The 16,924-nt window shown below is 39.1% G+C and overlaps 2 protein-coding genes across 2 annotated transcripts in view; both read right to left on the reverse strand.

The window, feature by feature from the left end:
* Nucleotides 1-2,353, reverse strand: part of LOC307027027 (receptor-type tyrosine-protein phosphatase beta-like) — a 16,959-nt gene extending 14,606 nt beyond the window's left edge. Inside the window, exon 1 of the mRNA XM_079695207.1 lies at nt 2,083-2,353. Within this exon, the coding sequence (XP_079551333.1) occupies nt 2,083-2,139 (57 nt within the window). The 5' untranslated portion in view covers nt 2,140-2,353. The remainder of the gene's footprint in view (nt 1-2,082) is intronic.
* An 8,016-nt stretch (nt 2,354-10,369) lies between these two features.
* Nucleotides 10,370-16,918, reverse strand: LOC307027028 (tyrosine-protein phosphatase non-receptor type 7-like). The gene is made up of 4 exons (XM_079695208.1): nt 16,853-16,918; nt 15,632-15,786; nt 13,438-13,551; nt 10,370-12,979 (listed from the first exon to the last, which is right to left on the reverse strand). The coding sequence occupies exons 2-4, from the start codon at nt 15,691-15,693 to the stop codon at nt 12,886-12,888; spliced, it is 270 nt and encodes an 89-aa protein (XP_079551334.1). The 5' UTR covers nt 15,694-15,786; nt 16,853-16,918; the 3' UTR covers nt 10,370-12,885.
* Between the last annotated feature and the right edge of the window lie 6 nt (nt 16,919-16,924).

Consider the following 16,924-nt stretch of genomic DNA (forward strand, 5'->3'; position numbering starts at 1 on the left):
CCTCTTCTCTATGTCTCTTCTTCATCAATATGTGTCCCCTCTTCTCCATGTCTCTTCTACATCAACATGTGTCCCCTCTTCTTCATGTCTCTTCTTCATCAACATGTGTCCCCTCTTCTACATGTCTCTTCTACATCAACATGTGTCCCCTCTTCTACATGTCTCTTCTACATCAACATGTGTCCCCTCTTCTCCATGTCTCTTCTACATCAACATGTGTCCCCTCTTCTTCATGTCTCTTCTACATCAACATGTGTCCCCTCTTCTTCATGTCTCTTCTACATCAACATGTGTCCCCTCTTCTTCATGTCTCTTCTACATCAACATGTGTCCCCTCTTCTTCATGTCTCTTCTACATCAACATGTGTCCCCTCTTCTTCATGTCTCTTCTACATCAACATGTGTCCCCTCTTCTCCATGTCTCTTCTACATCAACATGTGTCCCCCTCTTCTCCATGTCTCTTCTACATCAACATGTGTCCCCTCTTCTCCATGTAACTAACAGAGACAGCATAACGTGATGATTTTGTTAAAAATGAAACTCCCCAACGATGTATTGAAGAACGACTAAATGATTAAAAGAAAGTTTATTTAAATACCTTTTTCTACAGGGTAAGTATTTACGATTCATTCTCACTACATCAATACGATAAATAATCTAATCTACTTTTAAATAGAATCTGGGAAACATTAAAATAATGATTTGTTGTTTATCTGCAAAGAAATATACCGTCTGTAGAAGTACTCAGATCATGTACTTGAGTAAAAGTAGAAGTACTCAGATCTTGTACTTGAGTAAAAGTACTCAGATATTGTACTTGAGTAAAAGTAGAAGTACTCAGATATTGTACTTGAGTAAAAGTAGAAGTACTCAGATCTTGTACTTGAGTAAAAGTAGAAGTACTCAGGTCTTGTACTTGAGTAAATGTAGAAGTACTCAGATCCTGTACTTGAGTCAAAGTAGAAGTACTCAGATCTTGTACTTCAGTAAATGTAGAAGTACTCAGATCTTGTTCTTGAGTAAAAGTAGAAGTACCAGAGTGTAGGAATACTCTGTTACAGTAAAAGTCCTGCATTCAAAATGTTCCTCAAGTGAAAGTAGAAAAGTATTCTCATCAAAATATAGTGAAAGACAGTAAAAGTAGTCGTTGTGCAGATTGGTCCATTTCAGAATAATAGATATGATATGTTTTATAATGATTGATCATGAAAGTGTTCTCAAAGCTGGTAAAGCTGCAGCTAGTTTGAATGACTTTGTATACTGCAGGGTAGCTGGTGGATTTACTCCAGGTGGAACTAAAGTCTGATTTAACACTTGATTAGATTTCACATCATTCATCCACATCTGTGAAGTAACTAAAGGTATTAAATACATGTAGTGGAGTAAAAGTACACCAACCTCAAATTGTACTTCAGAACAGTACTTGAGTCAAAGCACTTATGTACTTCCCGCCTCTGCCAGAAGCAGAAGACACAATAAAGAAAGTGTGTCTCTGATAAGGAGACAGACAGGAAGAGGAAATGACGACAACAACTAGAGTTAATTAACAGACACCATGAATTATTTAAATAAATCCCCTTGTTCTCCATGTTTAGGTCACTAATTATAATAATCATTATTTGGGAGAATCAAAACTTGTTGTTTTTTTTGTAACTTGTGTCTTGTGATTACTTATGGTCTTAGTATCATTTGTTATTATACATTTTTTTAATGGTTTTATTTTACTTTTTTCACTTGTTAATTCTTACTGGTTTGATCTCATGGTATTTTTCAAAGGGAATTTGAAGTAACGTGATGTCCTGAGTTTTTAAGCCTTAATTATTGGTGTTTATTTTATGTTTTTATTTATTTCAGTGAATGTATTGAAATATAAAAAAAGTGTTTCTTTATTGAGACTAAACTTCTCATAAGAGACAGAAAAAGATACTTAAAGTAATTTCATTGTTTAAGTCTCACATTAATTCTTATGTTTTACGGAACAAAATAAGGAAGAAATCGGCTTTTATTTTTAACCGAAACGTAAAAATGAAACTAAAATACAGTGAAGGAAACGTAAGCGTCTGAATAGATGAGCGCCTCACCCTGAGCAGCAGCAGCGAGGAGAACCAGAGGAAACTGAACACTTTACATCTCAGCATTTTGATCCTCAAACCGCACCATAATCCTGCGCCGGAGCGTCGGAAACAAGTTTATATTCACGATAAACGGCAAGAAATATTCCTTGTTAGTCTTCAGCGTCGTCCTGGTGAAAAATAGAGTTGGTTAAATTAGAAACAGAATAAATCCCTGTGTGATTAAAGTCCTCTCTGTCGTCCGTCTCCTCTCCGTGTCGAGTCCAACTCACATCCAGTCTGAGAGTTTCCTCTGTTTTCTGTCCTGCCTGTCTCACCCTCTGTCTTCCTGTCTGTCTTCCTGTCTGTTAGAGTCTATAGTGTCGGCTGGAGTCACTAACGGACTTCCTCCATCAGCTCTGAAACACTGGGAGAAGAAAGAAAGACCGCTATAAATAAATAAAAGTATCTGCACCTTTCAGGTAAAATTAAAAATAGAGACGAGTTTGATGCAAATTAGTTGTTTTATTTATTCACTTACTCTCCTGCTGATGTTCAGGTGTATATCAGTAAGTAGTGTCTCTACTTTAAAGAGTCCTCTCCTGCTGATGTTCAGGTGTATATCAGTATGTAGTGTCTCTACTTTAAAGAGTCCTCTCCTGCTGATGTTCAGGTGTATATCAGTATGTAGTCTCTCTACTTTAAAGAGTCCTCTCCTGCTGATGTTCAGGTGTATATCAGTATGTAGTGTCTCTACTTTAAAGAGTCCTCTCCTGCTGATGTTCAGGTGTATATCAGTATGTAGTGTCTCTACTTTAAAGAGTCCTCTCCTGCTGATGTTCAGGTGTATATCAGTATGTAGTGTCTCTACTTTAAAGAGTCCTCTCCTGCTGATGTTCAGGTGTATATCAGTATGTAGTGTCTCTACTTTAAAGAGTCCTCTCCTGCTGATGTTCAGGTGTATATCAGTATGTAGAGTCTCTACTTTAAAGAGTCCTCTCCTGCTGATGTTCAGGTGTATATCAGTATGTAGTGTCTCTACTTTAAAGAGTCCTCTCCTGCTGATGTTCAGGTGTATATCAGTATGTAGTGTCTCTACTTTAAAGAGTCCTCTCCTGCTGATGTTCAGGTGTATATCAGTATGTAGTGTCTCTACTTTAAAGAGTCCTCTCCTGCTGATGTTCAGGTGTATATCAGTATGTAGTGTCTCTACTTTAAAGAGTCCTCTCCTGCTGATGTTCAGGTGTATATCAGTATGTAGTGTCTCTACTTTAAAGAGTCCTCTCCTGCTGATGTTCAGGTGTATATCAGTATGTAGTGTCTCTACTTTAAAGAGTCCTCTCCTGCTGATGTTCAGGTGTATATCAGTATGTAGAGTCTCTACTTTAAAGAGTCCTCTCCTGCTGATGTTCAGGTGTATATCAGTATGTAGTGTCTCTACTTTAAAGAGTCCTCTCCTGCTGATGTTCAGGTGTATATCAGTATGTAGTGTCTCTACTTTAAAGAGTCCTCTCCTGCTGATGTTCAGGTGTATATCAGTATGTAGTGTCTCTACTTTAAAGAGTCCTCTCCTGCTGATGTTCAGGTGTATATCAGTATGTAGTGTCTCTACTTTAAAGAGTCCTCTCCTGCTGATGTTCAGGTGTATATCAGTATGTAGTGTCTCTACTTTAAAGAGTCCTCTCCTGCTGATGTTCAGGTGTATATCAGTATGTAGTGTCTCTACTTTAAAGAGTCCTCTCCTGCTGATGTTCAGGTGTATATCAGTATGTAGTGTCTCTACTTTAAAGAGTCCTCTCCTGCTGATGTTCAGGTGTATATCAGTATGGAGTGTCTCTACTTTAAAGAGTCCTCTCCTGCTGATGTTCAGGTGTATATCAGTATGTAGTGTCTCTACCTTAAAGAGTCCTCTCCTGCTGATGTTCAGGTGTATATCAGTATGTAGTGTCTCTACTTTAAAGAGTTCTCTCCTGCTGATGTTCAGGTGTATATCAGTATGTAGTGTCTCTACTTTAAAGAGTCCTCTCCTGCTGATGTTCAGGTGTATATCAGTATGTAGTGTCTGTACTTTAAAGAGTCCTCTCCTGCTGATGTTCAGGTGTATATCAGTTTGTAGTGTCTCTACTTTAAAGAGTCCTCTCCTGCTGATGTTCAGGTGTACAGTATACCAGTATGTAGTGTCTCTACTTTAAAGAGTCCTCTCCTGCTGATGTTCAGGTGTATATCAGTATGTAGTGTCTCTACTTTAAAGAGTCCTCTCCTGCTGATGTTCAGGTGTACAGTATACCAGTATGTAGTGCCTCTACTTTAAAGAGTCCTCTCCTGCTGATGTTCAGGTATCAGTATGTAGTGTATCTACTTTAAAGAGTCCTCTCCTGCTGATGTTCAGGTGTATATCAGTATGTAGTGTCTCTACTTTAAAGAGTCCTCTCCTGCTGATGTTCAGGTGTATATCAGTATGTAGTGTCTCTACTTTAAAGAGTCCTCTCCTGCTGATGTTCAGGTGTATATCAGTATGTAGTGTATCTACTTTAAAGAGTCCTCTCCTGCTGATGTTCAGGTGTATATCAGTATGTAGTGTCTCTACTTTAAAGAGTCCTCTCCTGCTGATGTTCAGGTGTATATCAGTATGTAGTGTCTCTACTTTAAAGAGTCCTCTCATGCTGATGTTCAGGTGTATATCAGTATGTAGTGTCTCTACTTTAAAGAGTCCTCTCCTGCTGATGTTCAGGTGTATATCAGTATGTAGTGTCTCTACTTTAAAGAGTCCTCTCCTGCTGATGTCCAGGTGTATATCAGTATGTAGTGTCTCTACTTTAAAGAGTCCTCTCCTGTTGATGTTCTGGTGTATATCAGTATGTAGTGTCTCTACTTTAAAGAGTCCTCTCCTGCTGATGTTCAGGTGTATATCAGTATATAGTGTCTCTACTTTAAAGAGTACTCTCATGCTGATGTTCAGGTGTATATCAGTATATAGTGTCTCTACTTTAAAGAGTACTCTCCTGCTGATGTTCAGGTGTATATCAGTATGTAGTGTTTCTACTTTAAAGAGTCCTCTCCTGCTGATGTTCAGGTGTATATCAGTATATAGTGTCTCTACTTTAAAGAGTACTCTCCTGCTGATGTTCAGGTGTATATCAGTATATAGTGTCTCTACTTTAAAGAGTCCTCTCCTGCTGATGTTCAGGTGTATATCAGTATGTAGTGTCTCTACTTTAAAGAGTCCTCTCCTGCTGATGTTCAGGTGTATATCAGTATGTAGTGTTTCTACTTTAAAGAGTCCTCTCCTGCTGATGTTCAGGTGTATATCAGTATGTAGTGTCTCTACTTTAAAGAGTCCTCTCCTGCTGATGTTCAGGTGTATATCAGTATTTAGTGTCTCTACTTTAAAGAGTCCTCTCCTGCTGATGTTCAGGTGTATATCAGTATGTAGTGTCTCTACTTTAAAGAGTCCTCTCATGCTGATGTTCAGGTGTATATCAGTATGTAGTGTCTCTACTTTAAAGAGTCCTCTCCTGCTGATGTTCTGGTGTATATCAGTATGTAGTGTCTCTACTTTAAAGAGTCCTCTCCTGTTGATGTTCTGGTGTATATCAGTATGTAGTGTCTCTACTTTAAAGAGTCCTCTCCTGTTGATGTTCTGGTGTATATCAGTATGTAGTGTCTCTACTTTAAAGAGTCCTCTCCTGCTGATGTTCAGGTGTATATCAGTATATAGTGTCTCTACTTTAAAGAGTACTCTCCTGCTGATGTTCAGGTGTATATCAGTATGTAGTGTTTCTACTTTAAAGAGTCCTCTCCTGCTGATGTTCAGGTGTATATCAGTATATAGTGTCTCTACTTTAAAGAGTACTCTCCTGCTGATGTTCAGGTGTATATCAGTATATACAGTCTCTACTTTAAAGAGTCCTCTCCTGCTGATGTTCAGGTGTATATCAGTATGTAGTGTCTCTACTTTAAAGAGTCCTCTCCTGCTGATGTTCAGGTGTATATCAGTATGTAGTGTTTCTACTTTAAAGAGTCCTCTCCTGCTGATCTGCAGGTGTGTATCAGTATGTAGAGTCTCTACTTTAAAGAGTTCTCTCCTGCTGATGTTCAGGTGTATATCAGTATGTAGTGTCTCTACTTTAAACAGTCCTCTCCTGCTGATCTTCAGGTGTGTATCAGTATGTAGAGTCTCTACTTTAAAGAGTTCTCTCCTGCTGATGTTCAGGTGTATATCAGTATGTAGAGTCTCTACTTTAAAGAGTCCTCTCCTGCTGATCTTCAGGTGTATATCAGTATGTAGTTACTCTACTTTAAAGAGTCCTCTCCTGCTGATGTTCAGGTGTATATCAGTATGTAGTGTCTCTACTTTAAAGAGTCCTCTCCTGCTGATGTTCAGGTGTATATCAGTATGTAGTGTCTCTACTTTAAAGAGTCCTCTCCTGCTGATGTTCAGGTGTATATCAGTATGTAGAGTCTCTACTTTAAAGAGTCCTCTCCTGCTGATCTTCAGGTGTATATCAGTATGTAGTGACTCTACTTTAAAGAGTCCTCTCCTGCTGATGTTCAGGTGTATATCAGTATGTAGAGTCTCTACTTTAAAGAGTCCTCTCCTGCTGATCTTCAGGTGTATATCAGTATGTAGTGTCTCTACTTTAAAGAGTCCTCTGCTGCTGATGTTCAGGTGTATATCAGTATGTAGTGTCTCTACTTTAAAGAGTCCTCTGCTACTGATGTTCAGGTGTATATCAGTATGTAGTGTCTCTACTTTAAAGAGTCCTCTGCTGCTGATGTTCAGGTGTATATCAGTATGTAGTGTCTCTACTTTAAAGAGTCCTCTCCTGCTGATGTTCAGGTGTATATCAGTATGTAGTGTCTCTACTTTAAAGAGTCCTCTCCTGCTGATGTTCAGGTGTATATCAGTATGTAGTGTCTCTACTTTAAAGAGTCCTCTCCTGCTGATGTTCAGGTGTATATCAGTTAGTGTCTCTACTTTAAAGAGTCCTCTCCTGCTGATGTCCAGGTGTATATCAGTATGTAGTGTTTCTACTTTAAAGAGTCCTCTCCTGCTGATGTCCAGGTGTATATCAGTATGTAGTGTTTCTATTTTAAAGAGTCCTCTCCTGCTGATGTTCAGGTGTATATCAGTATGTAGTGTCTCTACTTTAAAGAGTCCTCTCCTGCTGATGTTCAGGTGTATATCAGTATGTAGTGTTTCTACTTTAAAGAGTCCTCTCCTGCTGATGTTCAGGTGTATATCAGTATGTAGTGTCTCTACTTTAAAGAGTCCTCTCCTGCTGATGTTCAGGTGTATATCAGTATGTAGTGTTTCTACTTTAAAGAGTCCTCTCCTGCTGATGTTCAGGTGTATATCAGTATGTAGTGTTTCTACTTTAAAGAGTCCTCTCCTGCTGATGTGGCTCTCTTTAGTTAATCTGATCCATAAAAGGTCAGACTCTTGTGTTATGCAGCGTTTAAAGTAAAAACTGCAACAGTCTTTGTTTCATTGGAGCTACTTTTAGTCTCCACACCTCTTTCCTTCCTTCCTGCCCCCCCCCCCCCCCCCCCCCCCTCCTCTCTGTGTCCCTCTATTATGATACATGATAAAGTTTCTAGGAACAAAAGTTAAAACGGGATGAAGTAGATTAACCTTCATGAATCATGTCTGTGACTCAAACTATTGTAGCACAGTTTAAAAGAGCCATTATTTCCCATTTGATTACAAATACAAGAAGGGGAATGTAACCAAGTATATTTACTTAAGTAATTAACCCAATAAAAGTACAATTAATTGCATATTTTACTTAAAGAGTACAAATATAATGCCCATTTGTAGGTGTATATCAGTATGTAGTGTCTCTACTTAAAGCCCCTGTCACACTGTCCCGAAATTGACACCCGATGGACACACGATTAAGGAAATGTTCAAACTCGGCTCTGATCGTAACAACATCGGGCCATTCGTGAGGGCATCTTAAGCCATCGTATGACCGCCGGTGAAGTTTCTCAGGCTCCGGCAGCAACTTCGTGAGCGGTGGCAACATCTTTGGCATCACAAAGATTTGGCCCGAATGGCCCGATGTTGCTACGATCAGAGCCGAATTTGAACATTTCCTTTATCGTGTGTCCATCTGGTTGTTTTATTGCACAACAAAATCATGTAAACATATTATGTAAATAACCCAATTTGTGTTCTGTGAAACTAAAAAGGATATAATATATTATTTTGAAGGCGAGGAAGTTGTTGTTGCTATGGAAACAACATGACGGAGAAAACTTAATATCTTCTACATAAAGACGGAGAAAGTAAAGAACAAAGTCGGAAAATATCAGTACAGTATCATAATACTTTAACATAATTGTTTGTGTTACTTTCGTTGCAGTTGTAAGTGTAAATGTTGCCTTCGTGTGTGGTTCGGGGCCACCTTCGTGCGAAATTCACAATTCCATATTTGTGTGTCCATCGGGTGTCAATTTCGGGACAGTGTGACAGGGGCTTTAAAGAGTCCTCTCCTGCTGATGTTCAGGTGTATATCAGTATGTAGTGTCTCTACTTTAAAGAGTTCTCTCCTGCTGATGTTCAGGTGTATATCAGTATGTAGTGTCTCTATTTTAAAGAGTCCTCTCCTGCTGATGTTCAGGTGTATATCAGTATGTAGTGTCTCTACTTTAAAGAGTCCTCTCCTCCTGATGTTCAGGTGTATATCAGTATGTAGTGTCTCTACTTTAAAGAGTCCTCTCCTGCTGATGTTCAGGTGTATATCAGTAAGTAGTGTCTCTACTTTAAAGAGTCCTCTCCTGCTGATGTTCAGGTGTATATCAGTATGTAGTGTCTCTACTTTAAAGAGTCCTCTCCTGCTGATGTTCAGGTGTATATCAGTATGTAGTGTCTCTACTTTAAAGAGTCCTCTACTGCTGATGTTCAGGTGTATATCAGTATGTAGTGTCTCTGCTTTAAAGAGTCCTCTCCTGCTGATGTTCAGGTGTATATCAGTATGTAGTGTCTCTACTTTAAAGAGTCCTCTCTGCTGATGTTCAGGTGTATATCAGTATGTAGGGTCTCTACTTTAAAGAGTCCTCTCCTGCTGATGTTCAGGTGTATATCAGTATGTAGTGTCTCTACTTTAAAGAGTCCTCTCCTGCTGATGTTCAGGTGTCATTATTGTATGACTCAAAATGTGTTTTTTAATATACAAAAGTTGTCGAGAAAAAGTAAATTCAGATTTGTGTTGTTTTCCAGTCAGTCCACAGGAGTCAATGTGTTTTATGTCCAGTGTTTATGTTCAGATTACAGGTAACAATATATATATTTGATTATAGAGTAGATAGAGAGGTAACAGCACTACTCAGTGGCTCCGGACTACAACATTCAAGTTCATTAGTAATACAGTGAAAACCCACGGGAAGTATCATCAGGTCTGAGCTGTTAACCCACACACAGCTCACATTTATTGATATATACGTTTTAGGCAGTTCAAATTGGAAATGGGTTTTTAGACGAAGTCAGTTTGTATTTTTTATGAAACTTTCTGGTTTTTATCTAGTGTGCCACCATCTCTATTTGCAGGATAGCTAAGAAATAGCGGTCAGAAGCTAAAAAACTTGAGCTTGTTATTAACAGAAAATGTAGCATTGATTAGCATTCATTCTTTCTGGTTAATTTGGACCGTGCTGTAGTTCCTTTATAGCCCAACATTAGCCTCCTTTAGCTTAGCGGTGGTGACGTGAAGTCATGTGACCGTGCTGTAGTTCCTTTATAGGTCAACATTAGCCTCCTTTAGCTTAGCGGTGGTGTCGTGAAGTCATGTTACCATGCTGTAGTTCCTTTATAGCCCAACATTAGCCTCCTTTAGCTTAGCGGTGGTGTCGTGAAGTCATGTGACCGTGCTGTAGTTCCTTTATAGCCCAACATTAGCCTCCTTTAGCTTAGCGGTGGTGTCGTGAAGTCATGTTACCATGCTGTAGTTCCTTTATAGCCCAACATTAGCCACCTTTAGCTTAGCGGTGGTGACGTGAAGTCATGTGACCGTGCTGTAGTTCCTTTATAGCCCAACATTAGCCTCCTTTAGCTTAGCGGTGGTGACGTGAAGTCATGTGACCGTGCTGTAGTTCCTTTATAGCCCAACATTAGCCTCCTTTAGCTTAGCGGTGGTGTCGTGAAGTCATGTTACCATGCTGTAGTTCCTTTATAGCCCAACATTAGCCACCTTTAGCTTAGCGGTGGTGACGTGAAGTCATGTGACCGTACTGTAGTTCCTTTATAGCCCAACATTAGCCACCTTTAGCTTAGCGGTGGTGACGTGAAGTCATGTGACCGTGCTGTAGTTCCTTTATAGCCCAACATTAGCCTCCTTTAGCTTAGCGGTGGTGTCGTGAAGTCATGTGACCGTGCTGTAGTTCCTTTATAGCCCAACATTAGCCTCCTTTAGCTTAGCGGTGGTGACGTGAAGTCATGTGACCGTGCTGTAGTTCCTTTATAGCCCAACATTAGCCTCCTTTAGCTTAGCGGTGGTGACGTGAAGTCATGTGACCGTGCTGTAGTTCATTCATAGCCCAACATTAGCCTCCTTTAGATTAGCAGTGGTTTGCCACAGAGATTGTTTTCTGCATTAATCCCAAAATCACATCTAGAAATCCCATTGGACCGGGGAGATGCTGCCTTCAGGGTCACTGCACCACTGTATTTGCCAAATTTGAACCATTTTGGGTTGGAAATCGATCCTTAATTGAAGTGGGAAATTGTGTTGATGATGGTCCCGTGAAGACACACGAAGAAACACTCTTGATTGTATAACAAGAAAAAAGGAATAAATACAAAAATACATAGAAAAAGAAGAGTCTTTAAAGTTTCTCTGGGTTACTGTCCGTCAGCGGTCCTGACGCTCCCAAATGGTCCCAGTTTTAGCAGCAAGTTTTCCGTGTTTGTTTGTAATCCGTGGATTGGAAACAGGACGTCCCACATTAATAGCACTTTTACATGTACTGTACAATGTTAATTGACAAGAACCACCCCATTTTTGTTTCACATTTTATTCTAAAATATGCAGTTTTGGACAGTTAAATTCATGATTAAGAGATGTGGTGAGTTTAGTACCCCCAAATTTGCGTCGACAAATGCTAAAACACATCAAAAACATGTAAAAACAGTATAAAAATAAAGTTGTTATTACTTTGATACACCATAAGTAACACTAGATTTTACAACAGCACATCGATGAGATGACTGCACCATCGTGACGTAAATAATTTCACATTTTTTGGTATAAAGCAATATAATATTACACAACAGGATAATTGTCAAAGCAGGAAACAAGGCTAACTACTAGCAGCACAACATTTCTCAGCAAAAATATGTAGTTCATTAATTATATTTAATTGATTGATCAAATAAATTGTGACTGAGTAATTGGCTTAACTAGCCTCCATCTTTTTTTAATAATATATGTATTCATTTGTTTTTCTAAAAGCTTGATTTTGTGTCCATTATTTAAAATAAAAGACACGTTTTATTATTTAAAAACTACAACTCCCATCATATTAGTAAACACCTTATGGGAGCTGTACTTAAACAAATAAAATAGTTGTAACAAACAATTAACAAATTACTATTTAGCAGTTAAATACTAGATATAATTGTTTTTAAAACAATATTGATTAGCATAGCGAGCTAATAGTAGCATGAGCTTATAGCTTAGCATCCATTTATTGACATTAATGCAGACGAACACTGAGTTACTAAAACTAGCATTAGCCTCTATGGAGATTGCTGTATTACGAGAACTAGCTTAGCATTAAGTTATTAGCTTTACATTGGTGTGTTAGCTTTTCGCTAGTGATCTATGGCTAACGTTAGCTCCATTTGTGACGTCAGCATTTCATACGTTACTGCAGAAATGTAAGAAAAAAAGTAAAAAGTAAAATGTAGGAGCAGGGTCTGTAGATGGATAATACAGAGCAGGATATTAAGAGGTCATTTGATAATAAATAAATGGTTTTAATGGGGACTTTTCTGTCCTTTTTGGCTTCGGCAGGCTGCATTTTGGATATTCACTTATTATCGGGGCTGAATTCACAATTTTGATCAATAAAATTATTTTTAAAATGTAAAATTAAACAGCCAGAAATGTCCCTATTAAGGCACAAGGGTCAAGATTAGTGTGTTTGCTCGTTAGCAAGCTAGAATTTCAGGGTAAGTTTGATAAATGTAGTATTTCGGATGAGTTTGTAGTTTTTAGACCTGTGAAACCATGAAAATGACTTTATAGATAAATCATGGTGCTGGATAGACTTTAAAACGTTTCGTAGGTGAATCATGGAGTAACGTAGGAAGTGCAGATGTCACAAAAGCGGCGAGGAGATGTTGGTTCATTGATGGTTGAGTAACCAAAGGTGCAACCAGCTAACAGTCATTTTACCAACAGCCATTGTTATATCAGAACACCACGATTATAAAACCATTTGAAACCCTATAAGACACATAAAACACAACAGTGTTATTGAACCATCGACTTCAGACTATTATTTCTACGTCTCCGTGACAGGAAAAAAAAGGTAACGGGACATACTGGTTAGTGAATAAAAACACGATCCAAAGAGAAGCGAGTCTTTGAGCTCCTCTGAAGAAACGCTCGCCAAAAAACACGAAGAAGAAACGGCAGAGAAGAAGAAGAAGAACGGACAGATTCCCCTTTCCAGAATTTAGCTTCCATCTTCCCTTCAACAGGCTCCGCCCACATCGCTCCTGATTGGCTGTCCGAGTCGTCCGTCAATCGTGAAGCTATACAAATGACTCGCTTTATGTCAGAGCAATTCCTGGTTCAAACCGACGCCTGCTGTGGCGCTGCGCTCTCATTGGCCGGTTTCTGCGGAGAGGCGTGACTCGTACAGACTCAGAGCGTGATGGACGAACTCGTACTGCTCACCTGTCTGAATCATACCTCCTCTGCACACACACACACACACACACACACACACACACACACACACACACACACACACACACACACACACACACACACACACACACACACACACACACACACACACACACACACACACACACACACACACACACACACACACACACGTTATTAATGTGATTTTTTTAAACAAAACTGATTTATTTGACAATTTTTTGCAAAAAATGCCGAAAAACCGTGAAAAAATTATCGAAAAATGTACAATTTTTGGGGGGAAAAATGCAGAAAATTGTGCTAAGAAGATAGGAATAAAATGACTGAAAAAATGCAACAAATATGTGGAAAATATGTTAAAATGACAAAGTACAACAAAATTGCATAAACAGACCACTAAGATATTTAGAAAATTTAAATAAAATGTTAGGTAAACTCCTATCTTTAGTTGTGGTTTTAAAAACAGTGTGTTTTGTGTGTGTGTTACCTGTCTGCTCGCAGGCGGCAGGTGATACTCAGCACGTCGACGAAGCCCTCCAGCTGCAGCTGTCGACAACCTATCGTCGTGGCAATGAAGCATCCGGTCCGTCCAATCCCGGCGCTGCAGAGCGAAGCAAAGGATTGTGGGTAATGTAGTAATTTGCAAGTACCTTACAGTAGTAGAGTTCCCATGTTTCTCTCAAGCCCCCAGGAAGTACTCCGGACTCTGAGGAGAATATTCCTAGTGGCCAAACGGAGGTACTACAACTTCCGTATCAATCCGTGACTTCATTGGGCCCATTGGGTGTACTTTTACTTCTTACATGTTGAACACTAATACCTGTACTTTCTACTTCTTACATGTTGAACACTAATACCTGTACTTTCTACTTCTTACATGTTGAACACTAATACCTGTACTTTCTACTTCTTACATGTTGAACACTAATACCTGTACTTTCTACTTCTTACATGTTGAACTCAAATACCTGTACTTTCTACTTCTTACATGTTGAACTCAAATACCTGTACTTTATACTTCTTACATGTTGAACCCAAATACCTGTACTTTATACTTCTTACATGTTGAACACTAATACCTGTACTTTCTACTTCTTACATGTTGAACACTAATACCTGTACTTTTACTTCTTACATGTTGAACACTAATACCTGTACTTTCTACTTCTTACATGTTGAACACTAATACCTGTACTTTCTACTTCTTACATGTTGAACACTAATACCTGTACTTTCTACTTCTTACATGTTGAACCCAAATACCTGTACTTTATACTTCTTACATGTTGAACTCAAATACCTGTACTTTTACTTCTTACATGTTGAACACTAATACCTGTACTTTTACTTCTTACATGTTGAACACTAATACCTGTACTTTCTACTTCTTACATGTTGAACACTAATACCTGTACTTTCTACTTCTTACATGTTGAACTCAAATACCTGTACTTTCTACTTCTTACATGTTGAACCCAAATACCTGTACTTTCTACTTCTTACATGTTGAACTCAAATACCTGTACTTTTACTTCTTACATGTTGAACACTAATACCTGTACTTTCTACTTCTTACATGTTGAACACAAATACCTGTACTTTCTACTTCTTACATGTTGAACTCAAATACCTGTACTTTCTACTTCTTACATGTTGAACTCAAATACCTGTACTTTCTACTTCTTACATGTTGAACACAAATACCTGTACTTTCTAATTCTTACATGTTGAACCCAAATACCTGTACTTTCTACTTCTTACATGTTGAACACAAATACCTGTACTTTCTACTTCTTACATGTTGAACTCAAATACCTGTACTTTCTACTTCTTACATGTTGAACTCAAATACCTGTACTTTCTACTTCTCACATGTTGAACTCAAATACCTGTACTTTCTACTTCTCACATGTTGAACTCAAATACCTGTACTTTCTACTTCTTACATGTTGAACTCAAATACCTGTACTTTCTACTTCTCACATGTTGAACTCAAATACCTGTACTTTCTACTTCTTACATGTTGAACTCAAATACCTGTACTTTCTACTTCTTACATGTTGAACTCAAATACCTGTACTTTCTACTTCTCACATGTTGAACTCAAATACCTGTACTTTCTACTTCTTACATGTTGAACTCAAATACCTGTACTTTCTACTTCTTACATGTTGAACTCAAATACCTGTACTTTCTACTTCTTACATGTTGAACACAAATACCTGTACTTTCTACTTCTCTCATTTTCCAAACAGGCTGGTTCCTTTAGTCTGAATGTGTGTTTGGTGGCGTGATCATTATTATTTAGAGTCATTGCGTGCCTATTGATTTGAACACGATCCGTGTATCCATCATTTCCTGGTCTTCTCTAAAGAAGAGGGACCAATGGAAACGTTGTCATGTTGCCGTTGTTCACCATGGAAACATTCATTAGTTAACAATGACATTATTGTTCTATTAATATAAAGGGAGGTCAGGTACTCTTTAAAACAGCTGGGAGTTATGGGTACTTTTTACTGAAGTACATTTCAAAGCCTCTTTACTTTCACTTGAGTAAAGAAGTTTAGTCAGTACTTCTACTTTCACCAGAGTATTTTTAAACACGAGTATCTGTAGTTCTACTTGAGTAAAGCATGTGTGTACTTTTGCCATCTCTGCATCCATGTTTTTTCTCTCTGTACCTGCAGTGCACGATGACGGGTCCCAAGATGGCCGCCGCCCTCTGGTCCTCCACGTCTCCCATCAGCTGCAGCAGCGGCAGCGTGGAGTCGGGCGTCTTGTGGTCAGGCCACGACGTGTACCAGAAGTGCTGCAGGTCCCGGGTCTGATTCCCACTCTGCACACACCAACACACACCAACACACACCAACACACACCAACACACAACAGACGAAGAAACACAGAGACTTTTTATCTGCTGCAAGACGATAACATGTAAGCATGTGTGAAACATCTAAAAGAAGATTCCAGAAAAATTGATTAAAATGGTAAAATGTCAACAACAACAAAAGTGAAAATATTTGGAGGAAAATTATATAAATGGTCCACAAAATGTTTTTTAAAAAGATTATTAAAATATTGGAAAAAATCCCCCAGAAACATAGATGTCTGAAGAACTGTTTAAAATGTATACTAGGACTAGGCTTCACAGTTCAACCCTCGCCCTGTGTGTGTGTGTGTGTGTGTGTGTGTGTGTGTGTGTGTGTGTGTGTGTGTGTGTGTGTGTGTGTGTGTGTGTGTGTGTGTGTGTGTGTGTGTGTGTGTGTGTGTGTGTGTGTGTGTGTGTGTGTGTGTGTGAGAGAGAGAGAGAAAGAGAGAGAGAGAAAGAGAGTGTGTGTGTGTGTGTGAGAGAGAGAGAGAGAGAGAGAAAGAGAAAGAGAGTGTGTGTGTGTGTGTGTGTGTGTGTGTGTGTGTGTGTGTGTGTGTGTGTGTGTGTGTGTGTTTGAGAGAGAGAAAGAGAGAGAGAGAAAGAGAGAGTGTGTTTGTGTGTGTGTGTGTGTGTGTGTGTGTGTGTGTGTGTGTGTGTGTGTGTGTGTGTGTGTGTGTGTGTGTGTGTGTGTGTGTGTGTGTGTGTGTGTGTGTGTGTGTGTGTGTGTGTGTGTGTGTGTGAGAGAGAGAGAGAAAGAGAGAGAGAGAAAGAGAGTGTGTGTGTGTGTGTGAGAGAGAGAGAGAGAGAGAAAGAGAAAGAGAGTGTGTGTGTGTGTGTGTGTGTGTGTGTGTGTGTGTGTGTGTGTGTGTGTGTGTGTGTGTGTGTGTGTGTGTGTGTGTGTGTGTTTGAGAGAGAGAAAGAGAGAGAGAGAAAGAGAGAGTGTGTTTGTGTGTGTGTGTGTGTGTGTGTGTGTGTGTGTGTGTGTGTGTGTGTGTGTGTGTGTGTGTGTGTGTGTGTGTGTGTGTATGTGTACCTTGAGTGTGAGGCTGCGGGTGGTGTAGTGTTCACACTCTCTGACGCTGTTCACCAGCACCTCCACCTTCCC

The sequence above is a fragment of the Notothenia rossii genome, assembly GCF_949606895.1.
Source record: "Notothenia rossii genome assembly, contig: scaffold_402, whole genome shotgun sequence".
In the NCBI taxonomy this organism is placed as follows: Eukaryota; Metazoa; Chordata; class Actinopteri; order Perciformes; family Nototheniidae; genus Notothenia; species Notothenia rossii.

What these genes read in the sequence shown, in the direction of transcription:
- LOC307027028 (XM_079695208.1), bottom strand. Translation starts at nt 15,693, where the DNA reads ATGGGAGACGTGGAGGACCAGAGGGCGGCGGCCATCTTGGGACCCGTC. An exon ending in CCCGTCATCGTGCACTGCAG is followed by an intron (nt 13,552 to 15,631) that starts GTACAGAGAGAA and finishes TTCGCTCTGCAG; the next exon opens with CGCCGGGATTGGACGGACCG. An exon ending in TGCCGCCTGCGAGCAGACAG is followed by an intron (nt 12,980 to 13,437) that starts GTAACACACACA and finishes GTGTGTGTGCAG; the next exon opens with AGGAGGTATGATTCAGACAG.